Source organism: Drosophila biarmipes, chromosome 3R (genome assembly GCF_025231255.1).
Source record: "Drosophila biarmipes strain raj3 chromosome 3R, RU_DBia_V1.1, whole genome shotgun sequence".
In the NCBI taxonomy this organism is placed as follows: domain Eukaryota; kingdom Metazoa; phylum Arthropoda; class Insecta; order Diptera; family Drosophilidae; genus Drosophila; species Drosophila biarmipes.
This window is the reverse complement of record NC_066616.1, coordinates 26439933-26455411: the sequence shown is the minus strand read 5'-3', so window position 1 is coordinate 26455411 and position 15479 is coordinate 26439933. Positions and strand designations below refer to the sequence as shown.

At 49.1% G+C, this 15479-nt stretch overlaps 3 protein-coding genes across 13 annotated transcripts in view; 1 reads left to right on the top strand and 2 right to left on the bottom strand.

Moving 5' to 3' along the window:
• LOC108024488 (homeobox protein prospero) overlaps positions 1 to 15479 on the top strand; it is a 71386-nt gene that overhangs the window by 17448 nt on the left and 38459 nt on the right. The gene's annotated exons all lie outside the window — the stretch shown is intronic.
• On the bottom strand, positions 1097 to 3337 carry LOC108024490 (serine/threonine-protein kinase MARK2-like). Its single transcript, XM_044092438.2, has one exon. The coding sequence runs from the start codon at positions 3205 to 3207 to the stop codon at positions 1378 to 1380; it is 1830 nt and encodes a 609-aa protein (XP_043948373.1). The 5' UTR covers positions 3208 to 3337; the 3' UTR covers positions 1097 to 1377.
• Positions 3336 to 8006, bottom strand: LOC108024489 (serine/threonine-protein kinase MARK2-like). 3 transcript variants are annotated; one of them, XM_044092433.2, is made up of 2 exons: positions 7846 to 8006; positions 3336 to 6001 (listed from the first exon to the last, which is right to left on the bottom strand). In XM_044092433.2, the coding sequence occupies exon 2, from the start codon at positions 5451 to 5453 to the stop codon at positions 3336 to 3338; it is 2118 nt and encodes a 705-aa protein (XP_043948368.1). In that variant the 5' UTR covers positions 5454 to 6001; positions 7846 to 8006. The 3 variants fall into 3 exon arrangements, with proteins under 3 accessions (XP_043948368.1, XP_050744929.1, XP_050744928.1); XM_050888972.1 differs by having other exon boundaries at positions 7837 to 8003; XM_050888971.1 differs by having other exon boundaries at positions 3336 to 5998; positions 7846 to 8003.

Sequence of the window (15479 nt, the reverse complement as noted above, 5' to 3'; positions counted from 1 at the left end):
ACCCTGCTGATGGGTCCTGGATGGCTTTCTTATTGGCACTTCCGGGCGAAACTTTTGCTGCATACTTTGAGGCCGTTCGAATGGGAGTCAAAGGATGGTATGTGGAGTGGCTATCTTATCAAGTACAGTCCTTGATAAACCTCGCGACTGTCGCCCGTCGTCTGTATCTAATCGATGGCTCGCGCGCGTTTTTAGTTAAATTATTGACTCGACCCAGGCACTTTTATTTGCTTCAAGTACTATTTCGATTTATCAGCACCATCTATATGCATATATCTCTAACGATATCTGCTATAAATGCGAGTGCGAGTGCGGTTTACCCTTAAAGCAAACAATCGAAGCTCTGCTCGGCTCCGTTCTAGTCCCATGCAAATAGAGCGCGAGTATTTTTGTTTGCATTTCGGTTTGGTTTGGGGTTTTGGGCCCAATCTTATCAGTGGGCCCGAGTGGCGGTGGGGGGGCTAATTGCTCGGGGGTGGTGTGGGCTCTGTGGGAGAACTATTTTCCAGGAGTGGGCAAATGCACTGGCCGGGAGTCTAATTTATGTGCGACCTGTTACTTGTTTTCCAGTCACCTTCTTCCGCCAGTTAACGAATTAAACGCTCTGCTTCCGCTCCCAATGGGTCCAATCAGTCCGCCAACAACCACCCTTACTCGATCCGATCCTTTTTCCCAGCTCGGTTCCCACCGAAACAAAATAGGTATAGTTGGCGGCCCTTCGGCGGAATTTCCCGTTTATTGGTTTCTTTCCGGATATTGTTATGTTCGGCTGTGAACGCCTTTTCCTTCCGCCGCTCGACGCCTTCGAATTACCAGCCCCAACCCCTCGAACTAACCTGTTTAGTTGGCTGTTGCCTCGAAAAGTGCAAAATGATTGCGGTTTCGTGTTGCTCACGGGGACCTCCACCCCCTGGTATTTTCATTTCCCACCCCCTGCCAAGTTCCTCGTTCCATTTAATGTGGCAGCGACACGCAAACTGAAATTGTGGCTGTTGCTGTTGGTACTTTTTGTGTGAACCCTTTTAATGTTCCAGCCAATTTCCTTTCAGCCTGATCGTTCTCATTCTTCAGTTTTACACCAAATACAAAATCACTCTTCATTTCACATTTATACTAATTAAGATTTATTGGTTTAACTAGTTCTAGTATATAAAACGTAAATATTAAAATGGTAAAGCGATCGTCTACGTTAATATAAATGGTTTCGACAGTCAAGTTTCAAGATCAGTTCAGAACGATCACCTCAGCTCGTAACACATATTTTTGCATATCCATTAAGTCAACATTTATTTGTTATACTAAATTTTAGTCGTTTTCATTAAAAATACCAACTAGACACAAGGTCGATCGTCCGTTTTGGGGGCAGGGTCTGTTGTATCACTTGCGGTTATAAAGATTCTTGCGCTGCTCCGCGATGTCCTTCTCGTCCTCATGGATCGTCCTTCGGCCGAAGCGGGCGGAAAGCTTGGAGAAGAAGCCCACGCGCGAGCTGCGTTTGCTGATATCGGGGGAGAAGGAGCTTGGGGTCTGGAGATTGGTGGGCGACTTGAGCACCTTGAGGGGCGTGGCTGCAGGCTCTGACTTCCCGGGAAGATAAGTGGCTGGTCTAGTGGATGCCTGGGAACCGGACTGCTGAGAGCGGGCTGGAGTGCTGGCCATCTTCTGGGCCTGGGTCAGCCTTCGCTGGGCGCTCAGTAGAGTGGGCTTGACGTCCACTGAGGCACTGGCTCCCTTCTTGGTCAGCGGAGTTTGTGGGAAGCTCGCGGGTTCGGAGCGCCTGGGAACATCACGCAGAGGGTTAGTGGCCTTGCAGGTTTTGCGGGGAATTAATTTAGGAGGAACCGGAGGCGGCGTCAAAGTGGGCGTGATGAGGGCATTCGCCAAGCGAGGAGCCATTGGTCGACTGGAGGCGGAGGCCGAGACGTTGAGGAGACTCTTTTCCAGTGCGAGGGTCAATTGCGTAATGGTGACATTGGCGGCAGTTTTTGGAATAGGAATCCGACTGCTTACTGGATAAGATGTAGGCAAATTCCCCGAAGAAGTCACCGGTTTTACGTAGCGTTTCGGTGATCGGGGCTTAGCCACATCCAAGAGCATATAGGTGCAGTAGATATCATCGAACTGCTGCCCCACCAGTGACTTCTCCACATCACAAGGCTTGTGACCCATGCTCACCAGCAAGTCCAATCGATGGAAATCCTGCAGATCCATGGGCTTTTCCTGAAAAGGTCTCAACCTGTCGCCCTCGTCGTGACCCTGGTTAATCCACTTGTCCGACATGGCTGCCGAAAGGGTAGTACGCTTGGCGGGATTCAGGACCAGAAATTTCCTAATCAGATGCTCGCAATCTATGGAGATGTAGTAGGGCACTCGGTATTTGCCTCGCAGAACTCTCTCCCTCAGCTCCTTCAGTGTGGCGCCATCAAAGGGTAGGGCACCACTGACCAGAGTGTAGAGCACCACTCCCAGTGACCAGGAGTCAACCTCCGGTCCGCCGTATTTCTTACCCTGGAAGAGTTCAGGGGCTGCATAGGGTGGACTGCCGCAGAAGGTCTCCAGTTGGGCATTCGGGTCGAAGGTGTTGCTGAAGCCAAAATCCGCAATCTTTATGTTCATGTGCTGGTCCAGCAAAAGGTTCTCCGCCTTAAGATCACGATGCACCACGGACTTGCTGTGGCAATATTGGATGGCGGACACCAGCTGGCGGAAGAGTATCCGGGCATCCGGCTCCCGCATCCTGCCATTCTTCACCAGATGGTCAAAGAGCTCGCCCCCGCTGGCGTACTCCATGACCAGGTAGAGCGATCTCTCCGATTCGATCACCTGGAAGAGGCGTACGATGTTCGGGTGGTTCAGCAGCTTCATGATCTTCACCTCGCGGTACAGCTTCTCACGGGCACTCGCATTGAAGGCCGTCTTGTCAATAACTTTGATGGCCACCTCCCTTCCGGTGGGCACATGGATCGCCAGCTTGACCTTGGCGAAGTTGCCCTTGCCCAGTGTCTTGATGATCTTGTACACCCCGTTGCCATTGCCATTCACGTACGACTGGAACTTGAGCGGCGGACTGCCCCCATCCTGTCCAGCTGCGGTGGTCTCGGCTGGGGATACACAAGTTGCCGGGTCGTTCTCCTTGTCGGACGTTTTGTCTGTGTTTGCTGCTGTCATTTCTGGTAGACCTATTTTTTCCGAGTCCCAGCAAAGCATTCGCCGCACACTTGAAAGACAAACTGATAACCAGTTTTCTAGTTCAATTGAATCTTCGGTCAGGACCTGCTGTATCACTCAACCTTTCTCCTACTCCATGGTGATGCCCCAAACCGCCGGACACCTGGCTATTTGGTGAGGTTCTTGCGCTGCTCGGTCGCGTCCTTCTCGTTCAGGTGGATCACCCTGCGGCCGAAGCGAGCGGTCAGCTTGGAGAAGAAGCCCACTCGGGAGGCGGGCTTGGTGTCATCAGCGGACAGGGGCGGCGTCTGGTAGCTATCCTCCTCGCCGGCAGCCCCTGATCCGGAACCACCTCCCCGTTTTCCACTGCGTGCCTGCCCAAAGTGGAAGGTGGCCCGCGCCACGTTGTGGCGGGTGAAGGGCTTGTCGGAGGCCTTTTCCACTGCTCCCACTGCCACTCCCGCCCCAGGAATCCTTTCCAGGAGTCGTCCTCCGATGGCTGGTGACTTGGGCGCTAGGAGTGGCGTAATTGCCGGCTCCGCCTTCTCGTAGAGCGTGGTGGGTCTTCTGGTGGATCCCTGCGCCTGACTTGGAGTCTGGGAGACGGGGTACTGGAAGCGCGGAGGGGTACTGGCCGTCTTCTGGGTCTGGGCCAACTGTCGCTGGGCACTCAGTAGCGTCGGTTTCACATCCATGTTGGCACTAGCCCTCTTGGACTGCGGAGTGTGCGGGAGACTGGAGGGCTGGCTGCCCGAGTGATTGGTGGTCTTGCGCGCTGGCGTCCTGGCAGGAGTGCGTCTTGTGGGCTTGGCAGGTGGTCCCGAAGGCGGCGTCGAAGTAGGCGTATTGGGAACATTCGCCAGGCGAGGAGCAACGGGACGACTCGAACCAGCGGAGGTTTGAATGGGCGGATTCTTGTCCAGCGCTAGAGTTACATGGGCTATGGTAACCGTGGGCGTGGTGATGTTGGGCAGTGGACTACTGACCGAAGGAGCAGTGAGATCTATTGTTGGCACAGTCTCCGGCTTTGCGCTGCGGTTGGAGGAGCGCGGCTTGGCCACGCCCAGGAGCATATAGGTGCAGTAGATGTCGTCGAACTGCTGACCCTTCACCGATTGCTCCACATCCCGCCGCTTGTGGCCCATGCTCATCAGTAGATCAAACCGCGCGGCATCCTGCAGCTCCATAGGCTTCTCCCGAAAGGGTCTCAACCGATCTGCCTCCTCGTGACCCAGATTTATCCACTTATCCGACATGACAGCCGACAATGAAGTGCGCTTGGCGGGATTCAGAACCAGGAACTTTCTCATCAGGTTCTCGCAGTCCATGGAGATGTAGTAGGGCACTCGGTATTTGCCTCGAAGCACTCGCTCCCGCAACTCCTTCAGGGTGCCGCCATCAAAGGGTAGCGAACCACTGACCAGGGTGTAGAGCACCACTCCCAGGGACCAGGCATCCACTTCGGGTCCGGCGTACTTTCTGCCCATGAAGAGTTCAGGCGCCGCATAGGGCGGACTTCCGCAGAAGGTCTCCAGTTGGGCGTTGGGGTCGAAGGTGTTGCCGAAGCCAAAGTCTGCGATCTTAATGTTCATGTGCTGATCGAGCAAGAGGTTCTCCGCCTTCAAATCCCGATGGACCACAAACTTGCTGTGGCAGTACTGAATGGCGGATACCAACTGGCGGAAGATGACCCTGGCATCCCGTTCCCGCATCCTTCCGTTCTTCACCAGGTGATCGAATAGCTCTCCTCGACTGGCGTACTCCATCACCAGGTAGAGTGTCCTCTCCGACTCAATCACCTGGAAGAGGCGCACGATGTTCGGGTGGTTCAGCAGTTTCATGATCTTCACCTCCCGGTACAGCTTTTGCCGGGCACTAGTGTTCAATTGGGTCTTGTCGATCACCTTGATGGCCACCTCCCGACCCGTGGGCACATGGATCGCCAGCTTGACCTTGGCGAAGTTGCCCTTGCCCAGGGTCTTGATGATCTTGTACACCCCGTTACCATTGCCATTCACATACGACTGGAACTTGAGCTCCGTACTGCCACTAGCACCATCGCCCACATCCTGGCCAGCGGGCAGAGTAGGCGTGGCCGGCAGGACGGCAGTAGGCGTGGCTGGCTGGGCAGTGGCGCCGGTGGTGACAATAGTGCCCGTCGAATGGGGATCGGGGTCGTTCTCCTTGTCAGACGTTTTGTATATGTTTGCCACTGTCATTGCTGTCTTCTCACTCTCCTTAGCCAAAGTGAAGTCGAGGATTCCGAGGCTGTTATCCACGGACATTATAATACTGGAAATTTTGTGGCTCCCAATCTGAATCCGAGTCTGAGTGCCCAGGCGAGAGTTGCTCCTGTTGAGGATCTGGGTCTGGAGCTGGATCTCAAAGCGTGCCGAGCACGCGTCGTTGGAGGGAAATTATCGCCGCCCCTCAAGTTGCAATGCCCGGAATTTCGTCAGTCATCAGTCATCGGCGCTGTTGTTTGCACATCTGCTCTATTTCGTCACCCTCCCGACAGCCCGAGCTTTAAGATAAGAACGCGTTCGCTTGCAACCCTCAGCCACCCCGATTGCCATGCATGGCTGATAAGCGGCTCGTCCTGCTCCTTGCGGCAGGATCACTTTGTCTCGACGCACGTCCGCCTGGGCATGAGTCGGTACTTCTTTCAGGAGGCGCTATCACCAACCCCCTGGCTCATATCCATGTGGCACGAGCCCTTTGTGATCCTCCGCGGCGATCGTGTGCCCCTGTGGTTCTTGTTTGCGCCTGGCGAGGATATAACCCAGCTGGTGGTGTTCGGTTTCCTTCGTCAGCGAGGAGCGGCAGCTGCCTTCTGTTGAATATGGGGAAGAATGATTCGATTAGAGGTCGCAATCGGAATCCTAATAGAGACTTTGCATTGAGGGCGGAAAATTGATAAGTAGTAACAAAAGTTGTAGAAACACATACACATTAATGATAATTATCTTTAACATGATCTTTCAGTTCAAGTCATTTTGTTTCAAAAACATAAATAAATAATTTTTATATGGTTTTATTGTTTCTATTTGACCAGAATTTGTTTTTGGTTTATGTAAACAATTCATATTTCCCTAATATATACTTAAATGCCATATATCTAACCCCGAAAACAAATAATTTATTATGAATAAATTATTAAAAATGTATTAATATTTAAACATTTAAACATATGCTTCTATTATCACATGTTTTTAGCACTTATATAAAACCTTATCGCATGAAAAACCTAAACAGCAGTCATAAGCAACAAAGTATGAGTAGCTGGGGCCCAATCAAATACTTTTGTTTTTTATTGGGAAACACTGCCACTAATTTGATAGACCTTGCACCACTGTGCACTAAGTAATTTCGTTCTCCCCTAACAACGGATTTTCAATCGACCTGAAAAACTAATCTTTCCCTTTGTCATCGAGTATTTTCTTCGGCTCTCTGTTCTTTCCATTTTTTGCATGTCCTGCCGATCTGTACCTATGCTACCTACGAGGGAACCACCCTAATGGGCCTTACCTACCCATAGATGTATTGTAAAAAATATTTGTATTACAAAGGAACGGGTCCTTAATCTGCCTTTTCTTTTGGCCCGCTCGTTCGCTTGCATTTCTCTCTTTCGAGTAACGATTTCAGGTTTTCTCTGCCTGCTCCTTTGTGCGTGTGTGTGTGTGTGTGTGAGTGCCTGCGTGTCCTTGATCCTGCTGACTTGTTTTGCCTGCAACCTTTCCTCGTCATCCCTGCTCTGCCCTTTGTCCGGTCTCCTTTTTCTCCGGCTCTTCGCTTCCTTTTCAGCTCCTTTGTCTGCCTAAGTGTGTGTATCCCTCTCTCTGTCCACTTTACACATGTGTGTGTTTTTGAGTTTTTGTGAAATTTTCGAATTGCAGCTGCCACTTTTGGATTTGGGTCTTTGTATTTATTATTTCTGCCTGCTCTTCTTGTTTTCTTTCCCCTCTATCTGCTCGATTCCTCGTTTTCGCAATAACAACACCGCAGATCTGTGGAAATTCGCCATAACAACAGCAGCCAGACAACAAGTACTCGGCTTGGCTTGGTTTTAATTCTGGGAACTTGCGATCTGTGATCTCTTGGTGGGTTGCTTGGGTTTAATCGCTCCCCTTTCGCCGCCAAGTTCAATGCACCCCACCTAGGGCTACCCCCCTCTCGATTTTCCCAAGATATACCAACAACACATGACGACATGTGCGGGTCGTCTCCCATCTCGTTTTCCCCCCTTTTCGCCTTTGTTTTTCCCTCTGCCCATGGGATCTTTAGCTTGTTCTTTGCGATCGCCTCTCCTTCTGGTTCTTCTATTTTGATTCTGGTTCTCTGGCTGTTCTTTTTTTGTGTTCTTTCTTCGGCCGAAGATGTTTATCCGCGCGCAGCACTGAGTCATCAGCAACGGGGAGACTTTGGGGAACTTCAGGCGCCCCAAGTCTGCAGTGCTACTCACTCGTTAACACACTTACTGGACAAAGCGATGAGATACATACAGTTGATCAATTAGCTGACCTTAATAAAACGCCTCTTTTATTGGGAACCAAAGAACGCCCCCCTTGAAGACAGCCAGATAAGGCATCTGGTGCACCCAAGGGATGCGATCTGGCTTATCTAGCAGGGCCACGAAGCTGGGAAACCGCGTGCTTGGTTAATACACACTTTACTTACGCATCGGTCCATTGGCGATCCCCCCTGGCGGCAATCAAAAACGAATTAGCGTTAATCCAGTGCCAGGCCGCAGATGTATCGCATGGTAGCGTATCTGCTATCTGGTATCCGTAGAGCGAGAGCGAACTTTCAGATACAAGGCGCGTCGTTGTACTGAAACGCATTGAGCGCAATATCTGAAGACAGGTCTTGAACGTCTGAGACGGTCTGCTGAGAGTAAGTGCCCTGGAGAGTGAGAGCGCAGAGAAGAGCGTCTTCTTGCGCTCTTCTTACGCTCTTCCGCAGCTCACTGCTCTTCCTCCATTACCTGCTCTTCCTTCGCTCATAGTTCGCCTCTTGCCTCTTGCCCACTCATTCGCTGAAGGTCGTTTCCTTGAGCGTTTCTTGAGGCGTGTGACGTCACCGCTGCGAAGGGGCGGCACTTTGTCTTCGGCTTTTGTGCTTCGTTTGCGGCGAATTTGGCTTTGTAGTGGTCTGCGTCTTCGTCTGGCTTTCTTCATTGGTGTGGGTTTTCTTGTGGTGGTGGTTGGGCTCTCGTGCTCCCGAGACTTCCCCATTCGTCGTCATCAGCTGTATCCGTATCCGTATCTGTATCTGTATCTGTGCCGTCGTCGTCTTTCGCTGCTGGTGTGGGAGTAGCCGATGGCCATATCTGTCTGGGCTGTCCGAGTGGTATTGGTGCACCAATAAGAATCGGCCAGTGGTTCCGCTTCTTGAACAACAGCCCCCCCGCCCCCATGGCCATCTCAACCCCCCTGCGAGCGCTTTGTTTTTGGTAGGGAATGATTAAAAAGTCACCACAACAAATAATAATAATAAAATGCATTTCTTTTGGCCCGCAAAATATTTCTTTCATTTGGCATCGCTTTGGCCGGCTGAAAGGAAAAATTATAATGACAAAGTAGGCGACAAGAAGGGGTGGCTGGGATGGTCGGGATGGTTGCGATGGTCCGATTGCAGACGTAGACGATGATTATAATAACAGTTTTCTGTGATTTCTCCTCGATTCCCGATTCGTGGTCCAGTCCCCTCCTTGAAGGCAGGGCTTAATTAAAAAGCTTTGCCATCCACTTGGAAAAAAATTAACCCCAACTTCTAGAAGCTGGCCATTCAAAGTGCATCTCTTTTAAAGGCAAGAACAAATGTACTTATGAGATGCAAGAATATTTCACAAATAAATTGTTTTCTTAAAAGTAGAAACATTAATGAGATTGTATATTTCTTTTTTTTTCAACTATTAAAAGTTACAAAATAGATTCCTCTTTTGTCTCAGTGCCCTCTTGGCTTGGCAGTTGCAAATTTACATTATTCTTTTGACTTTGAGATTCGGAATTGAAAGTGGTTGCGTTACTCTGCCAGGGGAATTTGCATTTGCTCGAGCCCGAGAAGCCAAGACAAGTAGGCCAAAGTGACATGTTAATGAGGAAGCGGGTAATTCGGCATGCAGTCGATAAGGCAGCCGCCTTCAGGAAAAGTATCTGCCAGATACACGTGGCACGCACACCAGCTGACGCCCCACAAATAGACGAACATAATGCGGTTCCGACCGACAAATCACAGTTGGCCACCAGCGGACACGCGCCACCTGATCAGGATGCTATATCTATAGATAGGGATCCCTCTTTCTGCGGCAATATTTGATCGTGGTGAATGCGGAAAAAACAGATTGCAACTGCAGCTGACTTCGACGACGGGGACAAAGGAATCTCGGGCAGACAAAGCGGCCACAGGATATGCGATACAGCCACTTTTGCACATTGCCCCGATGAGTTATGGACTCCAGAAGACAGCATCTTGGCAGACAAATGCGGGTGCATATCGATTTCGACTTCGGTTGCAGGATCGTTGACTCCTTGGGCCGTGATCTGCATTTTTGCGTCCTTCTTGCCGCATTGCAAAAGGTGCAAAATGAAGGACGAACGTGCCGCAAAATGTGAGCGGCGACTTAGGTCTTTAATTGGGTTTACGTTTGCCTGTCGATATTCAATAGCAGCTGGCTCTCTCGGCTAAATACACAAATTAACCCGTTCAAACAATGGCTTCTTGGAAAGTGTCAAATTCAACCTCCGATCAAGGACCAAACAATGGTCGGCCAAACGAGGAAAATGGAATGCATATGTATATTGCCCAGACAATAAAAGGAGATTCAACATTTTTCAGCTGTCAAGGGAGGGGGTAAAATCTCCGATTTTCATCAAGAAAACGGCTGATTTTCTCACCGTTTTCCCCGGGTTTGATTTTCCTCAATCATTCGTCGGCGGCGGCCACTTCAGCCCTTTGGTCGCTGGGCAAATCCTTTGCACTTACTTTGCATCGCAGTTGGATGGTTCATTCATCCATCTATTCACTCATTCATTGTCGACCCTCTGTGACCAGGCTACCTGCCATTGTCAAAGAGTTTTCCTTTCGATTTGGTCTAGCATTTCCACCGATTTTGTTATATTTTTGCATAGTTTTCGGCTTTGTTCCTTCCCGGGAAGGGGCAGAAGACTGCTTAGGGATAAACAATATTAGCTGACTGAAGGATTTGCATTCCACATCCACATGGCCATTGTTCAGTCGTCGGCCCGAAGAATCGTCAATAATATTTTGCCCATGCGGCAGTTCGCCCCCATCTCCTTCGAACGTACGAACACTGCGACACTTTTGCCCACATGCGGAATAGATAATGATGGAACTAATCCTTTGCCTCTAACCAGGAATCGCGATGGCTTGGCTTGGCCTAATTGAAAAGCGGCGGCAACAACAGGGCCAGGCTCAGAAAAAGAGGCAGGCACTGAATGCATTTCGGCGTCGCAATTCAGAAATCTGAAATCTGCATAATGCAAGGCATCATCTCATCTGTGATCTGTGGAGATGCACTCAGAGAAATTCCCTTTAATATTTATGAAATTAGGAAGAATTGGGCGAAGTTTTAAATTTGCTGTATAGAAAAATTCTATTCAAATTGAATAACTTAGAAAAAAAAATATACAAAATAAAAAGAATTTAAATAAACTTTCTTTTAAGTAATTGATTTTCTTACCTTTAGGTACTTTATTAGTATAATGAACACTTAAGAGGAAATATTGGAAAGTTATTATACTTTCCGATAGAGTTATTTATTATTATTAACAAAGCTAGATTTTTAAGCATATGGTTTCTAAGAAATCCAATCTTTGCTTAACCATATGAACCTTTATTTTGGCTTGCTCTTTAGCTTGCTGCTCGCTTGCTGTTAACTAGTTTTCTTAGAAGTTTTTCTCTCAGTGTGCGTGTAGCCTATGTTGGAGGCGCCTGGGGGCCAGCTTATTAGCGAAGATTGTCAGTCAGCCGCCAAACAACAACGGCAGCAACAACAGAAATTGATTACCAAATGTGCACGGCTTTCGAGTGGTTTTAGGCCCGGAATTCGAGGGGGTTTAAGGGGGTGGGCGCTGAAGGCCGGATAGGCAGGCTAATAAGCACAAAAATCCACATAGAGCAGCAATTCCTTTTAATTGAAAATCTCTCTCTCGCGCGCTTCCCATTTCCCAATTTTCCTCCTCCTTTTTTGTTGTTTTCATTTTCGCAATTTCTTTGCGGCTGCAGTGCGTTTAGTTGATATCGGGGCAGGCGGGAAAAAGGGAGCGTGGCTGCAGCTCCAAATGCATTCGATATTGCATTTTTTTCTCCGCCAACATGCAAGGATAATAAGGACTTTAGCCGGCTTGGGACTTTTTTTGTTGCTTTGCAGTTGTTTTTTTTTTGTATGTGTTTTTGTTTTTGTGGACTGATTGACTTGCGAAGCGTCCGCTTAACCATCGCCGCTGCTCCATATCTCACCCCATTTGACGTTATCCTGGCAAAGTTGATTGCAGCAAGGACTTGCGTCTACATTGCGGGCCGAAAAATTGCATTGGATGCATTTGCTGGGCAAACAAACTGCCGAAACAAGAGTCATGAAAAAAGTTTAAGGCCCCCAAACTCCGGATTCTCCTGCTCCGCCTAAGACTCGCTGCATGTGCAATGCATATTAGCCGAGTTGTGTCCTGCGTCCTGCGTCCTGCCTTCTGAGTCCTGGATCCTGGCTCCTGGCTCCCGTATCCTGGATCCTGTGCCATCCTCGGCCTGTGCATTGTCCTTTTGGTCGAGCGCCTTTTGCCCCATCCCCACGGCGCTGTGTGTTTTTTTCTGCGGCTGCCTTTTGTTTGATTTGCGAAATTGCAATATGCTGGCTGTCTGGCTCAACTCGTCGTCTCGTCCTGGTCCTTCTGAGACCCCACGCCACTCCTTGCCCGCCTCCTCCCCTCCCCCACACACACGCAGGATGACTGCAGTTAGACTGCAGTGCAAATGCAACCGGTTCCTGCCAGGACATTCCCATTTCGGGGTTAATCTCTATAAGCTTTGCTTGGACCAGCTGCTTTTTTTTATTTCAATTGTATAGGACATTTAGGTAAATTGCTAATATATGTTTTATAAGCTCTCCATTTTATTTCTTATATCAAAGAAAATACTACTCATTGAAAGTACTTCATCTTATTGAATGCATTGTATTTTAATTCCTAAAATAATGAGTTTATTTTATTTTTATTAATTAATTGGTTTTCCAATTATTTAATTAAATATAGTGTATTTGAGATAATTAAAAAAATGATTTTTTTTGATTATTTAGTTGGCTTTGTTTGCTTGTCTTTATTTTATGCATATTTTTCCTTAAACGAAAAACTTCACTGCAATTGATTTTTTCGCCTTCTCCCCACTTCCTCCTACCGGTTTTGGCCAAATATTCACTTGCTCAAATGACAGATTATCCCCATAAATATTTTAATTTGATTCATTTGCAACCACTCGAGGTTCAACCCCCCAAAGCGCTGCAGCTCCTGCCCCCGATCAGGTTGATGTCCGGTCCCCGTTTCCAGCAAAACCTTTTAATTCGAGTGCGTTTTTCATCATCAACCAGGCTCTCTTCTCCTCTTCACTCCACTCCACTCCAGTCCAGTCCAGTCCAGTCCCAGTTTTCCCAGTGCCAGCCCCCTTGGCCAGATTTCCGTTTAGGTCGTGGCGCACTGAAAGTCTTGAGGCTACGCCGGAGACCCTTCAACCGACTGCGCCAAAATGCACTGGACGTTGGTCACGACGCGGAGCAGAAATCAAACAATCAAACAAAATGAAATCGCCGGTCTGCCCCTTTTCGCTCCTCGTCCCTTGTATTTTTCTCCCCTTTTTTGCTGCTCGCGAGTTTTTTGTTGGCTTTGTTCTGCTGCTGCTTTTGTGCACACGCCCCCTCAAAGTCCAGTTTTGCAGTCATCAAGTTTTGGCCTCCATTCCCTCTTCCTTTCCCCCCGAGCAGGGGGCGGTTGGGAACACGAATCCCCCCCTGCTGGCGGGCTTCCGGCTGCCCATGCTTCTTTGGCATGTCTTCGCATCCGTTGCATCCGTCCATCTTGCCCGCTGCCGTCGCCACTCCACTCCACGCTGCACTGGCTGCCAGACGAAGGAGCCACCCTTCGAGGACCGAAAAACTCCAGCTCCCCCTCTCTCTATATATTTTATTTTTAATTAATTAATGCGAATGCAAAGTACAATTTCTACAAGGAAAACTTGTTTTGCAACTCGCTGGCAACCCTTTTGGGCACGGGCTCCACCCTTAGCCACCCTGTTATCCACCCCCCCCCCAGAGCCCAGCATCCCTTGCCACCTGACTGCTGTGTGGCGCCTCCAAATATGCGGCGAAACAGCCGTGTGGCTGGCTGTGAAGAAATGCAGTTAATTTACTCAGAAGTAGCAGGGAATTGCAGTGGGAAAAGTGGGAAAAGCGGCTTCAAGTGGGCGGCTGGTGGGCTGAAGAAAATTGCTGCTGTTGCTGCAGAAAGTTGCGCTGCTGCAGTTTCTTTTGTTTTTGTGTGCACGCCGTAATGTATGCAACATAATTTTTGCGCTCTTAGCTGCCGCTGGATGAATTTTTGTTAGTACTCAGGATGGGGGGGAAAATTTCTGGGAAATGGAAGGAAAAGCGAGGAGTTGCCTGGCTGGATATGCAGTCACCTCCTTTCAGGCATAACTGCAATGTGTGTGCGTATCTGTGTGTGTGTGTGTGTGTGGGTATTTCTGAGGTAGTTGGCGCAGTTGAAAAACTTTGGTCTCGGCAAGGTGAGTGTGGGGTTGGAAAAACCCTTACAGCTCTCGGTTCTGTAGGCCTCCTCAGTTTTTCCAGGTTCTCACATGTAGTAGTATATATTTTCCGTTTTTTTCGGGGGCGCTGGAAAATGTTGCAAAAGTTATTTCTTCACGGGTTCGCCAGGGCTCTTAATGAAATATCTGCATGGATGCGAGTGGATGCAGATGGCAGCAAAGTGGTCTCCACGGGTTACTTAATAGGCAACAGCCGGCTCACATGGCCGGGCAATAGACTCCATTCGTAATTGCACGGAGAAAAAATATGAATGCACTCAGACAAAAGGTCCTTCAGAGGTACCTTTCAAGGAAAATTTTTTGTACATCTGGTGAGTTATTTAAACAAAACTCGAATTCTTTAGTAAAACGCAAGTTCTTCAGCAAAAGGCGACTTCTGTTAAAATATTTGATAGATTGATTTATAAAACTTAGTAAAAACGCAAATTCTTGAGAAAAATGAGTTAGAGACCAATTAAACTCCCATCGATTGCGTATGATTTCTTTCGGTGTGGGCTTTAAGGCCGAATCAACTGGGGGAATCGGGCTGAAAGAATCGGGCTGTTTGGGCGACAGTTCAGCGACACGCTCAAAAGCCTCAAAAGGAGTGCGGGCGCGTCTTTCAATCTGTGACTTTTGCCCCACCCCCACCTCGCACGCCGCCCTATGCAAATAGACAGCCCTAGCCCGGCTCCACCTTGAGCAAAGTAGGATAAAAAGAAAATGCAGCAAAAATGCAGCAGCTGCAGGGCCCAAAGGGGGCGAAATAGAAGAGCACCGTTGCCGCTGCAGACACATTTTAATGATGCATGCAACAGTAAACTGCAATCAGATATGCGCACATCGTTAGTCTTCAGCATCAGCCGCCGTTTGTTGATTATCTTAGAATGGAGAGCACGGCAAGAAAGATAACCATAACCACTGCCATAACCCATACGCCCCGTTGGCCGCCCCGGAACCTCGCACAACCTGTGCACTTTCCGCATTGCATGGAAATTTATTTGCCGTGCAAATAAACTGCTGCAGCCTCCTGTTGGCAAGAAGTCGGTCCCCGGATTCGGATTCTTGGCCCCACTTCATCCCTAAGGAAAGGAAAGGCGTGGGAAGGGAGAAGGGGAGGGCGGAGCTGCAGAGGAAACCCCTAACGGAGGCACTTTTTTATGCAACTTCTTCAGCTCGAGTGGTTTCCCAAGTTGACGTTTCAAATGTCAATTGTGTGCTTAACTGCATTCTTTTGACGTCTCCTCCGTCGTCGTCGTCGTCGTCGTCGACGTCGTTGGCTTTCCTTATTTGCCCTCGTGTGTGTGAGTGCTCCTCGGAGTAGGGCAGCCCGTCTCGCATCCAGACTCCTTTCCAATCCTCCATCCCGAGTCTTTGTCTAATTTTGGTTTCTTTTTGTTGCAAATTGCGGCCTAAGCGGGAACATGGGGTGGGATCCGGGGTGGAAAGGTGAGCGGAGGGCAGGGGCCGTTCCTGGAGATCGCTCGCGCTGCTAGTTG

What these genes read in the sequence shown, in the direction of transcription:
- LOC108024490 (XM_044092438.2), bottom strand. Translation starts at nt 3,207, where the DNA reads ATGCTTTGCTGGGACTCGGAAAAAATAGGTCTACCAGAAATGACAGCA.
- LOC108024489 (XM_044092433.2), bottom strand. Translation starts at nt 5,453, where the DNA reads ATGTCCGTGGATAACAGCCTCGGAATCCTCGACTTCACTTTGGCTAAG.